This window comes from Leuciscus leuciscus (assembly GCF_965113295.1).
Source record: "Leuciscus leuciscus genome assembly, chromosome: 13".
Lineage (NCBI taxonomy): Eukaryota > Metazoa > Chordata > Actinopteri > Cypriniformes > Leuciscidae > Leuciscus > Leuciscus leuciscus.
In genome coordinates this window covers 23649538-23672407 of record NC_138737.1, presented here as the reverse complement: position 1 = coordinate 23672407, position 22870 = coordinate 23649538, and the positions used below count along the sequence as shown (strand labels likewise).

The window sequence follows — 22870 nt, the reverse complement described above, 5'->3', positions numbered from 1 at the left end:
AATACAATTATGTATATAGTGTACAAATATGTATAAAATTCTAAAATAATAAGCAAAGAGTTTTTAAGAAAAAATCATACTAATGGGGTCAATATGATTTTTTTTCTTTCTCAGTGGTGTATGCACAAACTATTTCAACAAAAACACACACAAGGCTGTGAATAACCATAAACGAAACGTAAATTGTGCATGACAGGCAAGGCACCAGCCAGGAAGATTATGTGCAGAATTGATTGGCTGCAATACTAGCCAATAGGAAAAAAAACTTTCTTCCTCCTTTATCCAATCAGCAATGGCCGTTGGTTGTCCTGCTAGTTGATTAACTCTTGCCTCTATGCGTTGTATACAAAACGATCAACCTGATACTCCTCACAGGACACACGATAAACACATCCATATGATATGAAGATCTGATATTTGCACTGTGGGCGCGTCACTTTGACGTTTATGAGTTAACCGGGTGTCACGCGGTAGTATTGTGACTGGCTGTTTACTCTCAGAGCCGATAGCTAAACTTCATATCGACAGACTTTTAGGAATTTTAACATAATAATTGTATTAAAATGTATTTCGAGGACATTGGTAAACACGTCGCGGGCTGAACAGCTAAATGTGGAGAAGTGCTGAGTGTACAAGAACGGTATGTTTACGGAAATATGTTGTTAGCCTGTTTACTGAGTAAAATATAGAAGTTGTTGACAGCATGTCAGCGGCTTTTTATTGTTGTTTTATGTTGGGTTGAAATATTCAATTAAGTCAATAAGTGCAAGAATGAGCTAGTATTTTATAAGGACCCTGTTGTGATTTATTTCCCGAATCTCCATTATTGCGTCATGTGTCATGTTTTTTGGTATCACGTGCTGTTAAAATAATGGTTATCCTTTGTTGTTGTTTGTGTCCTTTAGGTTTGGATTTTGGTCAGCTGACCTCCTCTTGAGAAAAAGTCATATCAGGCCATGGCTGGCAGAGATGTAAACGAGAGCACTCCTCTTTTGGACAACTCTGTGGCTTCAGCCAGATCAGAGCCAGTATTCAATGGCAGGAGACTGGCATGTGCTGCCATACTTCTGGCAGAGTCTTTAGAGAGAATGGCTTTCTATGGCATCACCTCAAACCTGGTGCTCTTCCTAAACAGCAGCCCCTTCTATTGGGAGGGCACTTTGGCCAGCCAGGCCCCCTTGATCTTCATGGGAGTCACTTATTTGATATCGCCCTTTGGTGGCTGGCTGGCGGATGCGTTCCTTGGCAAGTTCTTAACCATAGCCTTAAGTTTAGTCCTGTATCTGTTAGGGATGCTGCTTTTCCCCTTTGTGGCCAGCGACAACACCAGGAATCATCTGTGTGGAGAAGAGATGGCGTTCCCAGTGCAGCCTGCAGAATGTTTTCCTGAAAATGGGACCGTGCCTGCCAATGTGACCTGCGTCAATCGGATGTCGTACTGCAGGCCTGCGATCTTCAGTGGTCTGGTGCTGGTGGCCATTGGAGTGGGAGCTGTGAAGTCAAACATCACTCCATTCGGGGCAGATCAGGTAATGCAAGTGTTTTCAGAGTGAGTTCTGGGAACGCCCGGGGGGTTCCAGGGGCTTTGTGAAAAGTTTAGGGAAAAACAGTGCTTAAATAATATCGTTTCTAACTAAATAAATAATTTGGATAAAAATAAAAACATATTAAAGTAAATAAATTGATTTCTAATGGTTTCTAAATAAATAATGCACCTAACAGTACAGTAAAGCACAATTAGTGATTAGAAAAAAGTAATAATGCAACAATAGAAAATATTTTCATTGTAATATTTTACATTTATTTATAATTCACAGTATAAATTTGGTCTTTATACATACAAATAATATATAGCTTAAAATGTAGGCACAGAATGATCATATTTTGGGGGTCTGTGGCATCTAAAAGATTGAAAACCCTTGAGGTAATGAACAGACTTCACTACAACTGGAGAGTTGTCTAAACTTTGAGTAGGTTCAAATCTCAGGGGCGCAACCTCGGATTGATTCTCAGAGCAATATTTTCTGCTGTGTCTGGCTTTTATGAAACTCTGAATGATATTAAGACCTTTGACATGGTTGCTGGTGTTTGTTCAATAATATTCTTTCAGATGCTTCAGGTTAACCCTGGCCGGTTCTGTCTATAGATACAAAAAACTCACTACTAGTGTAGAGAGTTTGTTTTGAATAGTTTTCTTGCTTTTTTTGTTTTTGATGCACAAAAGGAGACGTTTTGAATAATGTGCTGGTTGCTCTTGTCCATTTATGTTGGAGATTGATCATTTTAAACTTCAAAAGGGATGCAAAAATATCATAAAAAGCATCCATATAACTCGTACACCATATTCCAAGTCTTCTGAGGTCACATGCTAGCTTTGTGCTAATTTTTTTTTACTGATAATCGTATAATCTCCTTTGCAAGTGGAGGCTGTAAAGTTGAAATGGAGAATGGGGGTCCATTTGATTTAATTCAAACCGTTACTGTGAATCAGTGAATTTATGAAAAGATCAAATGAACGATTTGTTATCAGATCAAATTGGACACATTATATTATTTGACTCATTTAAGGTGTAAATAATATTTGACACATTTAAGCTTTTTGGAGTCACATTCGTCTTCATTCACTTTCAACATAAATTTCACATTCTTGTGTTCCACAGTAGAAAGCCATACAGGTTTCGAATGAAATAAGGGTGAATCAATGACAGATTTTTTTTAATTTGGGGTTTATTTTTCAAGTTTAATTTCACTCACCATTGTCATGTCTAAAAGTGCAAGAATTCTGTAAGTGCAGCTTGAACAAAATATGGGTCAGTTATTACTGGGAGTTTAAGCTGTATTTTTAACCCTATTTTTAACCCATTGACACCACTCATCTAACAGTCATAAAAGAGACTTTAAAGTGACAATAACAATAATGTGAGGTTTTTCTTGAAAAAAAAAAATTGGTTTCTGATATACATTTTGTGACGTGAACCCTTGATAACCTTCTAAATTTAATATAGTCCTATTACATTTATTAGACTGTGGATTTAGCCAAATCCACAAATTCAAAATTAAAAATGTCCAAAAAGTAGCAAAGTGGGAAATTTCGGATTTCAACATAATCGGTTGCTTCATTACTTTACAACTGTTTACAATGTTTCTGTTTTTCACTGTCAATGTATTTTTTTGGCTACATTTTGTAAGACTTCCTTAAATTTGGACATACCTTTGGACACTTTCGCTTCACTTATTAAAAATGACAAGGCGAATACCACACATTTCTGAGGTACTTTGAGTCAGATTTTGCCTTGTGACACAAGCCATTTTGCAGCCCACAAGATCGAAATTATGCCTTTTGTTGAAGTGGCTTCTATGGTTACTACCAAGGTCTGTTTCTCAGATTCGTTTAAAACTAAATTTGTATATGAAAGCTTAATTTATGATAGTGATGAGGAAGAGCTGAAGATTTTTAGTGATATGTGTAGATCGTTTCACAATCACACCAAAACATTTATTACAATGCGAAAACAGTGCAAAAACATTTGTATAATAAAAGAATCCTTCCATGCTTTAGCCATGTTTCCATGCTACTAAGGCTTGTTATGCCTTGTGGTGGGAAGGGGGATGTCCCTGACATAAGTGAACTATAAGGAAATCTTCTGCTTATGACTAAATGATTAATTAGAAACTATATGATAGTGAGTAAGACTGCTTCTATCAAACTAGACATTACATGCAAAATGAAACCAAAAATTTGGGAAGTAAAACTGACATCTGTCTTCGTTGGCTTGTTTATCTGCGTAACAGATTTTTTTTTAATACAGTAACCTTTTGAATTGGATTATTTGAAAAGCTTTTTTTGTCAACCAAAGTTGTTATCAAAAAACGCAAGGCTTATTTTGCGATACAAGTGATGACTTGGATTAGGCCAGTGTTGATGATGTCTGTCGACTCTCGTCATATGATCGTCATGTGATTTTTAGATTCAATAAAGAGATTAACTGCAGGTTGTACCATCTGGGTGTCATTGGGTCATAGATCTCATTTAAACGTTGAGGAAGTGGGGCAATGAATTGAAAATTCGTACACTATATTGATTGTGTCTCTGATTGTATGGCTACAGCTGCATGTATTTTGAGCTTTTTGTGAGCAGACATCTCTTCAGAAAAGCGTTGCATGCACATGTGCAGAAAATTCACCCAAGTTTATAAATGCATTTAGTAAACTGCAAAAAAAGTATTGAATTAAATGAAGAATGCAAACTGATTGTTGATACGGTTATTGACGGTGCAACTTTAGTATCCACAAGCAAGTCAAAAAAAGAAATGTTTTTTTTCCAGCTGGACATTGTTAATGTTATTGTTGCCCTTGTTTGACACTGAACTGGATATAGAATTAGTTATTATGGATTTAAAAGTGATTTGATTGTCAGTTTCTCACTTTTTCCTTTGAGCTTAAAATTAATAAAACAGTTAAATGAAAGTAATTGATGTTACAGGTGAAGGATCGAGGTCCGGAGGCAACACGGCGGTTCTTTAACTGGTTCTACTGGTGCATTAATCTGGGAGCGATCTTCTCACTGGGTGGAGTAGCCTATATTCAGCAGAACATCAGCTTCTCTATTGGCTACATCATCCCTGCCGTGTGCCTCGGGGTGTCCCTCGTCGTCTTTGTTCTGGGCAGAGCGGTTTTCATAACCAAGCCTGCAGACGGCAGCGCCTTCAGCGACATGTTTCGGATCCTGGCCTCGGCCTTCTGTGGACGCGGGCCAAAGGAACCCAGTCTGCTCAGGTGAGGGCTAGGCTCACTTTTGTGAATAGGGCAGTTCACATGAAATCAACTTTCTTAATACAAACTATTGGTTTTATTGTGAACATTCATTTTCTTTTCACCTCCTTATAAAGAAAAGAGTTAGAGAATAGATGCTTAATCTATGTATTTAAACCTGTCGCTCCAAATAAATAAGCAAAGTGTGCAGTGAACATTTCACATTTAAAAATTTAATTATGACCTTTACCTCTGTACAGATAAAACGTTCACATGGATACGCGGAAGCGACAAAAAATTATATATATATGTTCAAACGCGCAAAATATGTGCACGCCATCCATCAGCATTTCACGGATTCGTGTTTTTGGGGCTTACGCGGAGATGATAACGTTTTCCAAAAATGTTCAATGCTTGCAGCTTGGAACCTATTCCAAGTTTTGCGTTCTCGAGCCACCAGGCTCTGTTGTTGTGCAAATATGCAGGCCGGAGTGCGTTAAGGGTTTTCTGTTTGAACGGTGTCATGTAAGCGCCCCCTCATTAGTTAATAACTAATGCACTTTGCAACGGAAGTGAATCCTTTAAAACTAACTTTAGCTGGACAATAACTTTATTCTAGAGCTGCTGTAAAGCCAAAACAATCTCTGTAACTGTAATTTCCCATTATCACTGTAAAGCTGCTTTGAAACAATCTAGCTATGAAGGTGACTTGACTTGACTTGACCAATATAAATTTTCATCCACAGTTAGTGCTCAAAGAAATGCACTCATTTTGTAAATTTATATCATTCCAAAATCACTTGAAGGCACCAATAGACTAATGAAAACAATTCCAATTAAATAATAGTCCTGCCCTACCTTTTATTCAGCTTCAAGGTTCTTTTTTCAAGGATTTCAGAAATGATCAAATGGGTTGCATACTCCATTTCTTGTTGAATTAAGATGGATTTGCCAGTTGTTGCATATTCAGAAATTGTGAATATTTATTCTTACTTTTAAAAATGAATGTGCCTATTTGTCTTTACACAGTCCATACTGTTTAAAATGTTTTAAGTGTGTTAGATTGTACATTTATGCTGTTTTTTCATGGGAACCTCTACTCCAGTTTAGATGACTCTATTAGTCTGTAATGTTATCCCTCATCTTCCTCTTTGATCCACCTCTCCTGTCTGTCTCGTACGTGGCGATGCTATTCATCGTGTCTCTGTGGCATAAGTTGCTGTCAAGTGCCGTGCCCTCTCTCTAAATCAAAGATCAATCGCTTCTCAAAAAACCCTGACATTATTTTTAAGTTAGTAAATCATTGCTTTTTTTTTTTGTTACAAACCATGTTCTTCCACCAGGCCCAAGCCGACTCTACTGGATGGCGCTAAGGTGACATACGGTGGGCGATTTTCAGAGGAGAAGGTGGAGGAAGTGAAAGCGCTGGTCAAAATACTTCCTGTTTTCCTGGCTCTCATTCCGTACTGGATGGTCTATTTCCAGGTAAAGTTTTTATGAGTGGGTTTCTCAACCCAGTCTGTCAGTTATAGATCCTTAAAAAAGAGGGAAATATACAGGCTATGTATATTTAACCTTAATTTACTGAAGTTGTGACAGAGGATGAATAGGGAATTTCACAGGTATTTTATTTGCTTGAAGTCTCAAGGTGTCTCAGGGAAAAAGAGATGCATAGTGGAGATGAACGGTGTCGTTGGCATGTCAAATATAGTTGATTGATGTTCATAAGCAGAGATTTTGTCTCTGACATATATTAAGGGTTTGTGCCATTTGGAGTCTTTATGGGATGTGTGGGCATAAAGCCCTTGAGCAGACAGGTGCTTCCTTGAGGAACTTTATATGTGTCTTGCTCAAGGTAATACAGAAAGGACAAGCAATAAAGACCGGGACATCTCTACTAAAGCAGTGTCCCTCCAGCAGCTGGTGTGGGGCATGTAACTACTGAATTAATGTCACCTTACCACAGAAAAAAACTAACAGAGGTTATGTGTCAAACCACTCGTAAAGTGTTTTTGATGATGTTTAAAATCAGTTTGTCAACATTGCCATGTTTAAATATTTTCAAGGTCTGTCTCTTTCATTTCTGCATTTTACAACCACCTTAGTGATATTTCCAGCCACAGAGCACATTTGGATTATCGGAAGAAGCTTGTAAAGGTCTGATCTTATGGACATTAAAAGGTTAGATCACCCAAAAAATGGGGGGAAAAAAAGTCACCATTTACTCACCCTCATGTCGTTCCAAACCCGTAAGACTTTCGTTCATCTTTGAAACACAAATTAAGGTATTTTAAAGTCCCCCTGAGGTGAAAATCAGGATTTTAATGTTGTTATGTGTCTACGTGGTGTTTTTAATATGCTTTAAAGGGATACTCCACTTTTTTTGGAAATAGGCTCATTTTACAACTCCCCCAGAGTTAAACAGTTGAGTCTTACCGTTTTCGAATCCATTCAGCCGAACTCCGGGTCTGGCGGTACCACTTCTAGCATAGCTTAGCATAGATCATTGAATCGGACAGGACCATTAGCATCTCTCTCTCTCTCTCAAAAAAAAAAACCCAAAGAGTTGATATTTTTCCCCATTTAAAACTAGACTCTTCTGTAGTTACATCGTGTACTAATTCCGACTATACTCTCATTCCTGCGTAATAATCAAGAAACTTTGCTGCCGTACCATGAGTCCAGTAGGTGTAATGATATGACGCAGCGCCTGAAAATAGTCCCCAGAACTTCTAACGTGACCGGGACTAAGTTTGTCTAACTTATTAGACCTATTTTCAGGCGCTGCGTCATATCATTACGCCTGCTGCACCCATGGTACGGCAGCAAAGTTTCTTGATCATTACGCAGGAATTCGAGTATAGTTCCTAGCCATATCAGCCTAGAAAATCGCAACTTTACATTTTCCGTCGGTCTTAGTACACGATGTAACTACAGAAGAGTCAAGTTTTAAATAGGAAAAATATCTTTGGTAATTTTTTTGAGAGAGATGCTAATGGTCCTGTCCGATTCAATGATCTATGCTAAGCTATGCTAAAAGTGGTACCGCCAGACCCGGAGATCGGCTGAATGGATTCGAAAATGGTAAAACTCAACTGTTTAACTCTGGGGGAGTTGAAAAATGAGCCTATTTCCCAAAAAAAGTGGTGTATCCCTTTAAGACAAATCATGTGCAAATCATAAGTCAACAGCATTGCTGAGTATTTTCTCCATTTCTGCTGAGTTTGAAATCACTGGTGTTTCTGACGTCACAAACTACCCTTTAACCAATCACGTCAACGTGTGATCGTCAATGAGTGGATCTCTGAGCTGGTGTGAGTGAGTGGAGGCGGGGCTATTTTGCATATTCATAGAACCGCGTATACTAAATGAGGCAAGGGTGTAGAGTTACATTCAAGCTATTTTAAGGCATCAAGACATTTTTTTTCAAGGACAAAAACGTTTAAATATGTAATTTTGGTGATCAGAGATGAGTTTTAAGGAATACAATTACTTGTTGAAGTGGAGCATTTCTTTGTTCTACCATTTGCACTGACGCACAAGTGAAGATTTTTTACTTACTGCTCAATATTTTGAGGCGAAAGCAGCAGTTTTATTTATTTATTGTATTTTTGTGTGCTTAATGTTCTATTAATGGGTCAAAGAACTACATCGGCCATTCACTCTGGTTACTGATGGTTACACATGATTATGCTGGTTTCTTACGAATTAATCAATTAAACTATAGCTAAGACTAATTATCAGGACAAGTGGCATCCCAACTGTAACTCATGTGGGACATAGTTCATAAAATTGACACTGTCCCAATTTTATCAGGACGTCTGGTCACCCTAATCCTTTTCCAAATAGTAATCTCGAAAGATCAGTTGGTGGTGACAAATAAAAAAAAAACAATTTCGCTATGTATTTACAGTGTAAAATTTACCATTCTTAGGATGCATTGGATAATTTTCTGCTGTGAATGCAGCTATTGTTGTAATTTTAAATTGCGGTGGGTCTGTCAGGATAAGAATCATTGTGTCGTAGACCATCTCATGTGAAAACAAGATTTTCTTCCTCCAATTATGGCTAAAGGTCATCTTTTGATGCCCTGTCATCCCATATGTTTTGTCTGTTGAGACGCTTGCCAACTGTTAGAAAGGTTACCCGGCATTGTTAGTCCTCAGGGCCTTAAATTAAGGTTTGAGTAAAGGACAACGTCTCTAACTTTTAGAAAAAAGTTGCTTAATGGCTTTCTGCATGAACAGATATTGCAGAATGTTCAAATGAAGCACCAAAATGCTTTTAAGGGCTGAAATATTGCCACTTGCTATTTTCTTCCTCTGCCCTATTTCAAGTTTAAATCAATAGCAATATTCAGAAACCGTGTCTCCTCAAGTGCTACAGTAAATGGATCATAGTACTGTAGGCTGTTCTGTAGCGCTGAATGAGATGTAAGTGCAGCCAGCGTGTTTATGTGTGCTTCTGTCTTCTCTTGCAGATGCAGACCACATATTATCTCCAGAGTCTCCATCTGACAATTCCTGGAGCCGATCCCAACTCCACAGACTCCCACCCGGTAAGAGAAAAGCTATTTCAGTGCCAATGATGTCAGATCACTTCCAAATTGGCCTGAAAGAAAAATATAATTGCTTTGTTAATGAATGGTTCAATTATTAAAGCAGTTGGCCTCCTTTTTTTGCCTGTGCTCTGGTCACTCTGCTCATTAGTTTTCCCATATTTCTCATCGGCTGTGCTGTTAGGAAGCAACATTTTCAATGCCACAGATTTTTCCATTAATGATACATGTTTCTATAAATTAAATATGTCTTTGTAATCTGAATTTTCATTGCTCTTTTAAATATTGATGTAGTATACAGGCAGACTCATGAACGAAACAAAGGTATATATTTATCATTTTAAAATATATATACACATTAACGTTCAAATGCTTGGGTCAGTAAGATTATAATTTTTTCAGCAAGGAAACATGAAATTGATCTAAAATGACTAAAGACATTTATAATCTTGCAAAAGATTTTCATTTTAAATATTTAGCTTTGCCACCACAGGAATAATTTACATTTCAAAATATTAAAGTTGTTTTTACAAATGAACAAATTTTAAACGTGTCGATCATCAATTCTTCCTTCACAATGTGTTTTTGTCTTATAAGTGTTTGTCTTGTATTTTAGACCTGACTGGATGGTTTTCGCTGGAAATACGTCAGTAGCCCATGCGTGTCTCATCATATTACTGTAGTAAATAGAAAAAAGTTGCTCTGGCTGCTTTGATGTGTATGTTGTGGAAGTGGTTAGTTGTCACAATGAGCAAGAAAGGTTGACATGGAGCAGCTAAGTCTCGAACCTCAATTACCCATTAAAAAAAAAAAAAATCTTAGGAGAATCTGCTGGCTAAAAGAGAATGCAACAGAGCTTGTAATAAAACAAGAAGTTAAGAAATAGTTCTAAAAATCGTTTTAAATATAAAAGAGTATCACAGAGTCCACACCACAACTATAGCGATAATGGCACAGAGAATCAATATCATCACTTTCAGAATGATTTTTTTTTCCAGCTGATGAACAATAAAGCCAATCAGAATCCACAAGACTTTAAAGAGCTTGAGCATTTGAAGAGGCAGATGACAAAACAGCAGTGCATATAGTTACATTTATAGTTAATATTCTTGGTGTGAACGGACCTTAAGTGTTAACAAGAGAGTTTAATTTTTAATGTTTGGGTGCAAGAGACTTTGAGTAACATTACAGTAAATGGTCTTCAGGGAAAAACATTAAATGCAACCGTGTAGAATACGGCGTCTTTGATTGGCTTTTATTCTTCAGTTTTAATTTTAGATGCCTGTGGTGATGCCAGGTGCTTGGGATGTTTGTCTAGCTGTAGAGTAGAGGCTGTTTAGGATACTCTCTGGAGACTCTGGCACGCATGAGCTAGAGAAATCCTTTGAAAACCAGGGTATTAACTTCAAAACCATGACCCTCACTAATCGCAGATTAGCACCCAGCAGCCACTTTCTCATCTAAAGTTGCTGTGTATTTGTTTTTGTGTGGGTGTACATGTATACGCTCTACTAGGAAAGTGTGTCAGAACCTTTGCCTTGAATTAAATCCCCTCAAAATAGATTCACTGTGACTGATCCAAAATCACGACTGTCGGGCGTTCTGATCAGCAATGACAATGCAGTCACATGTTGCTCTATGACCATGAAAATGCATAGACACAAATGTAACCGGATGAGCAACTTGTGTGTGTACGTGCAATTTGACCAACGTTTAAAATGGAGTTTTCCAGAATTAGATTGAGAGTCACATGGGAAGGACAGAGGAAGTGCAAAACGACAATGGGGAAGTGAAAAAGACGTAATTGGCTGTGTTAAATAACACATTGCTTGAGAATGTGACTGCAGGGTCATATTGAAGAGGAGGTTGTAAAGCACCTCTTGCTCTTTAAATATAATTTTCCAGAGGACTTTCATGGTGGTTGTGCCATTTTCTGCTAACTTTTAAAAATATAACATTGACAAAACAATCTAACGTGTTATCTTTATAAAAGTACTTTATATTGAATGACTGACCTTGTCTTAACAAGTCAGATGGTCAGAATCTGTAGGCTACAACTTTCTCTGTGATCAATGAATAAACACATTCCAGCATCTTCAAGCTTTTTGCTCGCCACTGAATTATCAATCAAAGGAGAAGTGTTCCTCTTTCAGTCTGATTCAGGAGGAAGAAAAGTGTTGAAGTGAAATACATTTATGTTACAACAAAAACAAACTTGTAGGACAAAGTTTTTCCTGTAACTATATAGGCTATAACTAAACTTGTTTTTTGAAGAATATATAATTGCTGTTTGCTTGTGAAAAAATTGCTGCCTCATTAGGTTGCTATAGGTGGTTGCATATGCCTGTAATATATAAGGCTGCATTTATTTGTTTGTTGTAATATTGTGAAATTGTATTACAATTAAAGGTATAGTGGAGGATTTTCCCGAATTTTAGAAAAGAACCGCCCTCTCCACTTTTTGAAAAAATGCACATGCGCAACTTGTGCCAGGGCTAGCATCGCTAATCATAGCTTACATTAACTTTTACTAGCAGTGATTTTAAATGGATTTCTCCAAATAGCATGCCAAACTTTACATGTCGAGTAGAAACTTCGCGACTGAGGCATCAGTGGGAAGCCCAACCTGTGCTTTTAGCGCATGCCAGCGTGTGAAATATTCTCCCAAAAACACTCTGGTCTTGTTTCTTTCTTCAGAGGCCTTTCTCTTCTTGTCATACAATTCGTAGACACTTTTTCTCTTGCGACCCTCAGACATTTTGAAAAAACCCGGTGAGAACGGCGAGCTTCAATGAATGGCTGAAACCGTAGCTCACCACACATATACACCTGAAAGTGCGCATGCGCAGAAAGCGAAAACTACCTAGGGACGAGCACGTACGACGGCCTTACGTAAACATATCACCAGAATGATTGATAATTAGGAGGACCAATAGTCTTGATGATCCACCCGGAAAAAGAAAATCCTTCACTATACCTTTAAAAAATACCTGATTTGAACTATTTTAATATATATATTAATTTATTTTCTTGTAATAGCAAAGCTCAATTTACTTTTTATGAAGTGTGGAAATCGTAATAGTGTCTTTTTAGGATTCTTTGACGAATAGAGAGTTCAAAACAGCATTTTTGAAATAGAAATCTTTTGTAACATGTCTTTACTGTCACTTTTATATTAATTTATATTACTACTTTAACAAGTGTGTTGTGGTGCTCGGGCCGATTCACTTTCAACAGCGTTTCTCAGAAACCTAAACTTTTGAACGGTAGTGTATATATGCTATATTATAAAAAGGGTTCGTTCAGTGTTCTTTTATCAGTTAAAGGTCAATTAGCACACATTAAGCCCCTTTTTCAACTGTTGGGCCGGAAGGAACAGTTCCAGATATATTTCCACTTGAGCTTGGTTCGGCACGGCTAAAAAACGTTCTCAGCCCGAAATTCTCAGGCTCAGCTCGTTTGTCTAACCGTATTGAACTGTGCTGGTATAATGCGCTCTGAAATGTTCTAAGAAAACAGAACTAAAATATTGATGACTCAAAAATGTAGGTCCTACCCCAACTTCCTGTTTCAGTTGGAATCAAGTAATTTCATTCTGTCCTGAGTACTATAGTGTTTCTCTGGAGTGCATTCTCAAGTTTGCAAATCCCCATCTGTTGCTCGTTCTCACAAGGGTTTCCCCTTCTAAATGAACATGTGCTGCCGTCGATTTGTCTCTGTGGACCGCGCAGCCTAAAGGGAATCCAGTGCACAGTCTTAACAAGGCCAAACTGTGAGCTCTTAATTAGGAGATACCCATAGAGAGAAACAGACACCAGTAATGTGGGTGAAAATGATATGATGATAGAATGATGCAAACTGGCAATTTCAAATGGAGAAAAAAGTATTTAAAAGTGCATGATGATGAAGGGGAGACCGAGCGCTCGGAGGGACATGTATAAATTACCAATGCTTAGTCAAAGAAATGTAAATGTAATGAGGGAGTAAGCTGGAGAATTAAAAGTGTTAAAAGCGCCGGCAGATTGGGGACTGACAGAAGCTGTAGAATTAAATTCAAACATGCTGAGGGAGATACGCTCTCCACTTAACCGCCTGATACTCTGCTGGAGGTGTAAATGTGTGCGTGATATGCCCATACACACCTGCAGGCATGGATGCATAATAAACCTCTGCTTGAGCTCCGGGCATCTAGTCCTCTGGTGTTGCATTTTACAGGCATTATTTGATTAACGTCAATTAAACCGTACAGATGGCGACATATTGTGCAGTGTGTTCGGATTAATTACAACCAATCAGATCAAGACAAGAACGGATTGGGCTGTTTTTAAGTTTTGCTACGTGCGTACAGCATCTACCCACATCTGCTCATTCGTATCATCAAGCCCTGTCTGTGCAGGAAATGAGGACAGATGGTTTCCTGTGGTTTCCAAAGTGAAAATACTCATAATCAGAGTTAAAATTGGCCAATCCCTCATTGGTGAATTTGACCACACATTTGACTCACACTGTTCTGGGGGTATTTGATAGGGTTTGGTGAAAAAACAAACTGAAATGTACGTATTATTTATCGAAAATCCAGAGCTTGGCTGTTCGTCTGTGCATGGCTGGGCATTCATGAGACTCTATAAGCACCGCAGTTCAGTCGGACTCGCTCAAAAAAAGCACAAGTCGTGAGAAACCAAGATTAATAAAAATGCAACATGAAATACAGTGCTCAGAAAGGTTGCACTTTATTTAACATTACCTGCACTGTACTTAAAGTGTGGGCAAGGTAAAAGTACAAGGTAACTGCATAGGTTAGTGTTAGGTTTAGGGGTAAGTTCAGGGTTAGTACCTAGTTATTACCCAGTTATTATAATTGCTATAATAAGTACATAGTAGGTACATGTGGATCAGGACTGTAAAATAAAGGGGGTTACACTTTTATTTAAGGTGTCATTGTTACAGTGTAATTATACATTTAAGTACTGAGTAATATAAATTAACAACATGTACTTACTGAAGGGTTAGGGTAGGATTAGGATTTGGTTGAGGGTTAGTTGCATGTAATTATGCATAATTTACTTTTACTACTATGGTAAGTTCATGTAACATGTGTAATAGGGACACTTTAAAATAAAGTGTTACCATAAAGTGCTACCCATTGAAATCCAAAAAAAGTATCCATTTACTTCCTTCACTGAGTTTACTATATCTGGATCGGAACTCAGTTTGTCTGATGATAGTCAGAATGACAGGTGACAGATGTGGATGCAATAACTTGATGCAACGAGCACAACAGATTTTTTTTTTATACATTTTTTTAAACCAAACACTATTACATTAAGGTTTTATTTTACCCCCAGAACACTTGGAATATACGACATGTTGCATGGTATCAATCTGTGAGACTTGTGTTTTTTTGTGTGTTTTTTTTTCAAGCTTGGTGCTAGTCACTATACACTGCCATTATATGGATGAGTGCGAGTGGGACATTTTTCAAAAATTCTCCTTTGATGGTTCGAAAAAGAAAGAATGGCATTTTGCATTAAAAGAACACCAGGGCAACTAAATTATGACTTAATTTTTGGGTGAACAACCCTTTTAATGTATGATTTTTGCTTAGCGGATGAGAAAATAGCTGAAAGACATGGAAAGAAAAATTAAGACACACAGATATTTGGGTCTGGGCTTTTTTTTGTTTTTTGTTTTTTGACTTGGGCCAGTTATCAAGAACACCTAGAAAGCCTTAGCAACTTCATAGCAACCCCCTGGCATCCACCCAGAATACCATAGCAACAACAAAAGTTGCGTTCGGGCTGGCAGAGTCCATAGGCAGTGTTCACTGCTCCCTACTCACTGAGCAAGGGTTATTTGTTGAATTTCACTTCACTTGACAAATGCATTCATTTGGAACTCCATGCAAAGTCATCGAACGGATGACACTTGAGTCGTGACTCGTGCATATTATAGAAGTTGAAGCTATGATGACATAATAATGTATACTTCTGTAAATAAATATAAATTACCATACGTTCATGTGATATACATGTGTGTGTATACATCATGTGCATTTATAATATAAATATAAATGTATTATTAATTGAATGAAAAATGTCAGATTTGAAAATGCTAAACTGAGTGATAATTGTATATTGCAATGTACGTTTAATATGAAAATAAACATAATTTGGTTATATTAGATGTATCTTTTCTTATATAACCATAATCATGATAGTTGTATTGTAACGGTTACATCTCAATCTCACACACTATTTTTTTATTAGTACCCGCGAACAACCACAAACAAACTACAACTGGGACTAATTAAATCCCGTAATAACACTGGACGCTCATCTTAGTTTAACCGCCTTTATTTTATTCACACATACTGATGCACAGTGACTGTTGGGTAAATTTCCCTCTCCACTTCCTGTGAAGTGATGTATCGATGTTCCCTTATTCCCTGTGCTGTTTGCAGTACCCTTCGAACTGAACTTGTTTGCTCCCTTTGGATTGGAATCTCACATTTGATGGCAGAATTCCTTGCAAAGTAGACTTCACAGGGCACTTTCTGTCGAATGGAAATCACCTATAGTGACACACTTAAAGAAGACCCAGAAGACCTCAGCAAGCGCATAGCAATGTGCTTAAAACTGCTTAGGACACCTAAGCAAAGACTAAGCTACCTCCTTGCTGCAAGTTTGTCTCATTTTTCCTTTTCTTCATGTAAAATCTATTTCCTTATCAATGCATTTTTTTCTTTTCAAAATAGTCCAGATTTCTAAATCTATCACTATTACCAAATCATCCTAGGTTTTGCATAGGAAAACACCATTCATTATCGTTTTCTACAGAAATAAAACCTACAGCCTAATAGAACAACGAATCAACCCCTTTTTTTCCTTTCTTCCCTCTGATGGGTTTTTCAGAACTCATCAGTGGCATGTGAGGGGAGAAATCATTCATTATGAAACAGGTGCTCTGACGCATGGTATTCAATCCCCATGTGATATTAAAGTACTTAACAATTGAGTAATGATTTTATGGGCTATTAAGAGACCTGTCCCTTTGTCAGTTACTGGATGGGTTTTACATCCACAGACCAGCACTGGCCACATGAGGGCGCTAAGGTTGCTGGAATGATTTGGTTTCCTGCTATCTCTCTCTTTCTTTTTCATATGCCCTCCCAGAATTCACATTTAGGCTTGTACTTACTTTCTCAATGGAGGACAAATGGAGAAGAATGAAGCACCTGAGTGTTATGAGTGACCTACACACACCCTGCTTCCTGTTTTTTCATCCTCTAGTGTCCTGTAACATGACTCATTATATTCCCCTTTTGTTTTCAGCAATCGTTTCGCTTCCCAGCGGCTTGGCTGACCATGTTTGATGCTGTGCTGATCCTCATGTTGATTCCCCTCAAGGATAAAGTGGTAGACCCCATCCTCAAACGTAAAGGCCTGCTGCCCTCCTCTCTGAAGAGAATCGCTGTGGGCATGTTCTTTGTCATGTGCTCGGCAGTGGCGGCTGGTGAGTCAACAACAAACACACTAAATGACACGTGTTTAGTGTATTATCAAAACACACAACAACGATTTATGGCTGAGTCTGTGAACCTGAGGGTTTTGTTCTTCAGCTTGCAATCTCGCCACATGAACTGTGTGTGTGTGTGTTTGTGTGTGTGTGTGTTGGTTGGCTGGTAGGGTGGGTGGGTGTATCTAGCTTCTTTGTAAATATTCACCAACTGAGACTCATGTAAGAGGATGTGGGAGTGTTTGAGTGTGATAGCAGACATTTGCATACACGTTTTAAATATATGTGTTCATTTTTGTGTCAAAAGGCCCGTCACGGTAGTGAACTTTCATTTCAGACTTCATAAGGTTCAAATGCTGTGTGTTCTGTTATATGTGACATACTGTAACACGCACATTTCAGAACACTGATACCTAAAAATGCAATAATATATTCTTAACTTTAGGGCTGGGTATAGGCAACTACTTCATGATATGATACACTTCACGATTCAGTACATCGCAACATCATAAATATGGTAATCTTGAATGAAATGGCGGTAAACGTGCGAGGGAGACTGACTGCGAGCGAGTGAATTTGTGGGGTCACTCCATGTTCCCTTCAACTTTGTCTAGTACTGTGCCTTAAGAAATACCTTTGGTTACCAAATATTGACTGATGTAATAATTATAATTTTTATTTATTCATTTGTCGTTTTGACACAATGACAACTAAATAATCATTAATTACAACAATGCTTAAAATGATGTATGCTTATATGATATATCAGTCTTGTAGAAAAATAAATTGTCCCCCTCATGGGCTCTGGCATGTTGGCATAATGTGACCAGTTGCCAGTAATACGGTGTTTAGTTTGTATTGCACTTAGCTTTTTATAACCAGTGCTCCTTTCTGTTTACAAAGCATAAACATACAACTACCGTTCAAAAGTTACGAGTCAGTAAGATTTATGTAATGTTTTTGAAAGAAGTCTTTGAAAGAAGATGCTCACCAAGTCTGTATTTATTTGATCAAAAATACAGTAAAACAATAATATTGTGAAATATTATTACAATTAACTACAACTGTTTGCATTCTACGTCATTGCACATGTACCGATCTTTCCAGTTTAGATTTTCAATGTGATCAAATGTGCATGTCCTATTGAACAGATTAGAAAATATTTAAACCACCCCTTACAATCCGAATGAAATCGAACTCAGATTTGGCCAATTCATTCCCATTGACATGGTTACATGTGACTTTTTAAAATTATTACTATTATTATTATCCGACTGTGCTACAAGTCTGTTTACAAACAAATTATTAGTGTAAGCGCAGGTACTGTTGAAAACAGTTGTGCTGTGTAATATTTTTTTTTGTGGAAACCATTATGCATATTTTTTCATTAGCTCAAGATGTATCCTTGCTGATTAAAAGTATTGATTTGTTATAAATAAATAAATAAAAATCTTAGTGACCTTAAATTTTGAATGGTAGCTTATATCCAAAGCTTTAACAAACACACAAAATATACAGTGTTGCAAAAACATGTGTGTGGATTTGATTTTTAACACATTTTAACATGTATGTGATCAGATTTTACTGTGGATTGTGGTAGTATATACCCATTTATTTATTTATATATAACTTTATAAAATAGAGATTTTTTTTCAAAGCAGCTTTCCAGGGATAAACAGGAAAATATTGATCAAGGGTGAAAACAGAATTCAGTTCTACTGTTCTAAAAAAGACAAGTGCCATTCAGCTGATGTCAGTTCAGTGTTGATTCAGGTCAGTTCAATGAATTGAATTCACCGATAAAGCAGCTCTGCAGAAAACAGTGATGTCATCCTCCAACTCAGTTGCGTTCTCATTGTGTCAGTGCAGTCAAAATATAGAATGTATATAGAAATATATAGATAGTCTGGTGGTAAAATGGAGACCGTTTAGTACAATGTTTAAGATTTCAATTGCACAATCTTCAGTTGTGGAAAAAGTCATTGCCCTTAAAGCGTTAGTTTACCCCAAAATGTTACCCATTTACCCTTATGTCGTTCCAAACCAGTAAGACTTTCGTTCTTCTTCAGAACATAATTGAAGATCTTTTAATAAAATCTGAGTGATTTCTCTCAATCCATTGACAGCTACACAACTACCACTTTGACGCTTCAAAAAGTTCATAAATATATCGTAAAACTAATCCATATATATTGAGTGGTTTAGTCCAAATTTTCTGAAGAGAAACAATCGCTTTATATGATAAACAGGCCTGCATTTAATCTGTTCATCATATAAAGCGATCATGTCTCTTCAGAAAATTTGGACTAAACCGCTCAATACATATGGATTAGTTTTACGATATATTTATGAACTTTCTTGAAGCACCATAGTGGTAGTTGCGTAGCCATCAATGGAGAGTACAGAACAGGCTCAGATTTTATTAAAATATCTTCATTTGTGTTCCGAAGATGAACGAAAGTCTTACTGGTTTGGAACTACTCGAGGGTGAGTACATGATGACATAATTATTTTTTTTTGGGTGAACTAACCCTTTAAGAAGCACCTGGATGATCCTCAAGAATTGTGGTACGATGCATTATGGACAGACAAACTAAAGTATAACTTTTTGCTATACATACTGTATGCTTAGTTACAGTATGTTTGACGTGACCCAAACACTGCATTTTAAATCACAGCACTGTTCATGCCACAGACAAAACATGACAGGAAGGTCTCAGTCAACATAGTCCAGAGTGGTGTATGGATCCATCATCATGTGTCAAGTCCAAAACAAAATAAAATGTCCAAACAAATAGTCCCTAGTGAAACACATTGAGACAACCCGCATCACAGATCGAGCTGATAAACTCTGTGACATCAATATGCTGAGTCATTATTTTGAGAAAGATTTGTAAAATATCAAAATATATCCACACTGACAATTGTCAAATCGTGTTTTCTTAGTACTGTTCACCTAAACTAAGGAATGAGTTCATCTCAGAGAGGTTACGGCATTTCCATCCGTCAGATAAGGTACAGTGACTTCAAGATGGCAGAGATTCGATGTAGAATGACTCACCCACAAACACCCACACGCTCTTGACACATTCACACAGACCACTGATCTCTCCTCTGAATTCTGTCACTCCTGTCCAACCTTGAGCCGGCTCTATTGAACCCTGCAGAAGGTGGATCGATATCCCCGCTTGTTCTGACAGTTAATATTCATACTGCCCACCGTCCAGGAAAATACCAACCTGAATCAGCGCTTTTGCTCTTTTCATTATTCTCACCTTCCCTTTTTACATATTTTTGCAGAGGAACTTTAAATATCTTCTCACTTTTTGTTTCTTCAAAGTCCCATAAAACTAGGAATCTATCTCAAAACCTACCCTGTCTACCTCGACAACATTTTTTTGGCCATTTGAGATGGATATGCTTGATGTTACCTAAAATGTTGTCCTAAATGAGGTATCTTCACTGCTCAACAATAAGACTGGCCCAGAGCCAGTGTGAAAGTTACAGACCTGTTGACAGAACTGTCGCTACGCCTTACATTTGTTGATCATTTTTATGTTTTATGCCTTATAAACGTCACTGATTTAATTATGCCACACAGGTCAAATTATTTAGCTGGTTTAAATGGATTATGATTTTAAATTTCAAGAAGGAGATAGAAGGTTTGAATGGTAAAAATTATAAACAAAACAGTAACACTGTGAAAGCTTTAAATTCACAAACTGGAAGACAATGGTGTAGCGTGATTTAACTGTATAATTTGAGGTATAATTGCAAATGAAGAACCTAATAACAGGGTTCCCACATTCCTGAAAGTCCTGAAACTCAAAAAACTGAAACAAAGGAAGTTTAAAAGTTGGGAATGAAAATTTGTATAGTCAATATATTTTCCCCCTGTTGATGCTTAATTCTAAAATGTTTTGTATAAATCTAATATTTAATGGAAAATATTTCTTTCTGCCAAACATTAATACATAATTTTTTTGTAGTGCCATGAAAATATTGGCAGTACAAAACTGCATTACTGTCCCGATTGAGCAAAAAAAAAAAAAAAAAATCCTTAATATTGAGACTTTATCTAAGATAGGAGCATAATCTTGCTAACTACAGTTTTGAGATGACCTCCACATCAGAAGATCAAACAGAGCTCTTTGTGTAGACGGCTTACTAGATTTTTAGGCACAGCAATCTCTCCAACACTTCAGCACTTTCTTTCCAAGTGTTTTTGGCTTGCTTGTCCGTCTGAAGTTCTGTACGCAGTTGATGCTTTGCTACGAAGACAACACGTTTTGAGATTGTGTCCACACATAGACGAAAGTTCGAGTCACACGTTGAGAGTGTCGTGGAGTGCCTGTTCGGAGGTTGTAGAAGAAGACACCGTTGACAGGTCGCAGTATCTCATTGTTCGGTTTGACTGCGCCCAGCACTCCAGTCAGTCCCCAGTCCAATTCCAACTCTGCCCAGTGGATTAAACTGAGCTTAGTCAGCCTGACAGTGTGCGCTGTATCTAGACATTGACATATTTCAGACTAAAGCGCTTTTTGAGTGAGATGAGTTTTGGGAGATGCGCTCTGGAGTGTGAGGAAAGTATGAATATTTTTCTCTCCCACCCTGTCTGTCTTTCTTTCTTCGACTCTCCCTGACTCTTTTAAACCACTGTCAAACTCTGCACGGTGAGGGAGAGAAAGGTTTAGACGTTTCTAAGCTGCCATCAAACTGAATAAATGTGCGTTTGTAGTCATCATGAGGGATTCTTTAAGCAGTAAACTCCCCAAAGTTCAGAACAACTCTAAACAGTCAAAATAATGAGAGACTGGCGTCAAGTGATTTGCTGCATGATTGCAGTCTTCAGGTGTTTACTTCACTTGATTTGTTTTCACTGTAATATACTGATACCTGTTTTCTAAGATGTCTGATACAACATAAAGCGCAGTCCACATCGCAGATTATTCAGGCCGACAACCACTCACTTAGGAATATTCACTCTGAATAATGTGTTAAACAACTTACCATAGTTTAATGTAACTCTCAGAACAAAACATAATTGATGTGATCTTAAATGCTGTCAGTTTATGCAGCGTAAACAGTGTGAGGCCGTGCATGTAAACTTGTTCAAAGATTCAGTGCTTCAAACTTTTTCAAATCCAGCTTCTAGGTTTTCCTCAAAAGAACTCATTCTAACAGCATGAGATCTTGTAAACACAATATTTTCTGGTTTACTGATAAACCTGTGCACCCCAAGGACCCCTGGAAATTGAGTAAAGCCAATCAATCAGATTGGAGGTTGCAGTTTTGAGAATGCCTTTGCCAATTTTGTGTGCACTAGACAGCGTACCAACATACGGTTCAAGGATAGTCTGATTCATAAGACTAATAACAGACCAGAAACTTGAAGACCTAAAATGCAAGTGGCTTTAGTCCATGTTTGTTAGTTTTAAGGTCATCTACAGGCTAGAGTACGCCTAAAAGCTGACAAAGTACAATTTTAGCACATGTGTACACCTTTTTCTTCTTGGAAATCAGACCAAAATAAATAAATGCATTTATCTTGTTTCCAGGGGCATTTATATTTCTGTCCAAGAAAATGGTCTGTTATTACCTGATAATTTCACTTGCATCTGACATGCAATTGCAAGTAGCAAGTAGACTAAATAAATACTATTTAAAAAGTTCCCACTTTAGTTGTCTCTATTTAATAGTAAATATATCAACAAAAGAAATGTTCAAGAAAAATACTAAACTAATTGTCTATAGTTAGGATGGCAACATAAAACAGTTTAAAATGAAAACATTTTCCACATCAAAGACTGTGCATTCACTAAACTTAAAGTATTTTGACATCATTCAAGTCAAGTCACCTTCATTTATATAGCGCTTTTAACAATATAGATTGTTTCAAAGCAGCTTTACAGTGATAATTGGAAATTACAGTAACAGAGATTGTTTTGGCTTTACAGCAGCTCTAGAATAAAGTTATTGTCCAGCTAAAGTTAGTTTTGATTGATTGATTCACTTCTGTTGCAAAGATCATTAGTTATTAACTTA

The 22870-nt window shown here is 37.3% G+C and overlaps 1 protein-coding gene across 1 annotated transcript in view; it reads left to right on the top strand.

Moving 5' to 3' along the window:
* The first annotated feature begins 413 nt into the window (after positions 1-413).
* slc15a4 (solute carrier family 15 member 4) overlaps positions 414-22870 on the top strand; it is a 67767-nt gene continuing 45310 nt past the window's right edge. The window contains exons 1-6 of the mRNA XM_082188426.1: positions 414-640; positions 906-1529; positions 4484-4776; positions 6096-6237; positions 9233-9310; positions 16642-16822. Of these exons, the coding sequence (XP_082044552.1) occupies positions 957-1529; positions 4484-4776; positions 6096-6237; positions 9233-9310; positions 16642-16822 (1267 nt within the window). The 5' untranslated portion in view covers positions 414-640; positions 906-956. The remainder of the gene's footprint in view (positions 641-905; positions 1530-4483; positions 4777-6095; positions 6238-9232; positions 9311-16641; positions 16823-22870) is intronic.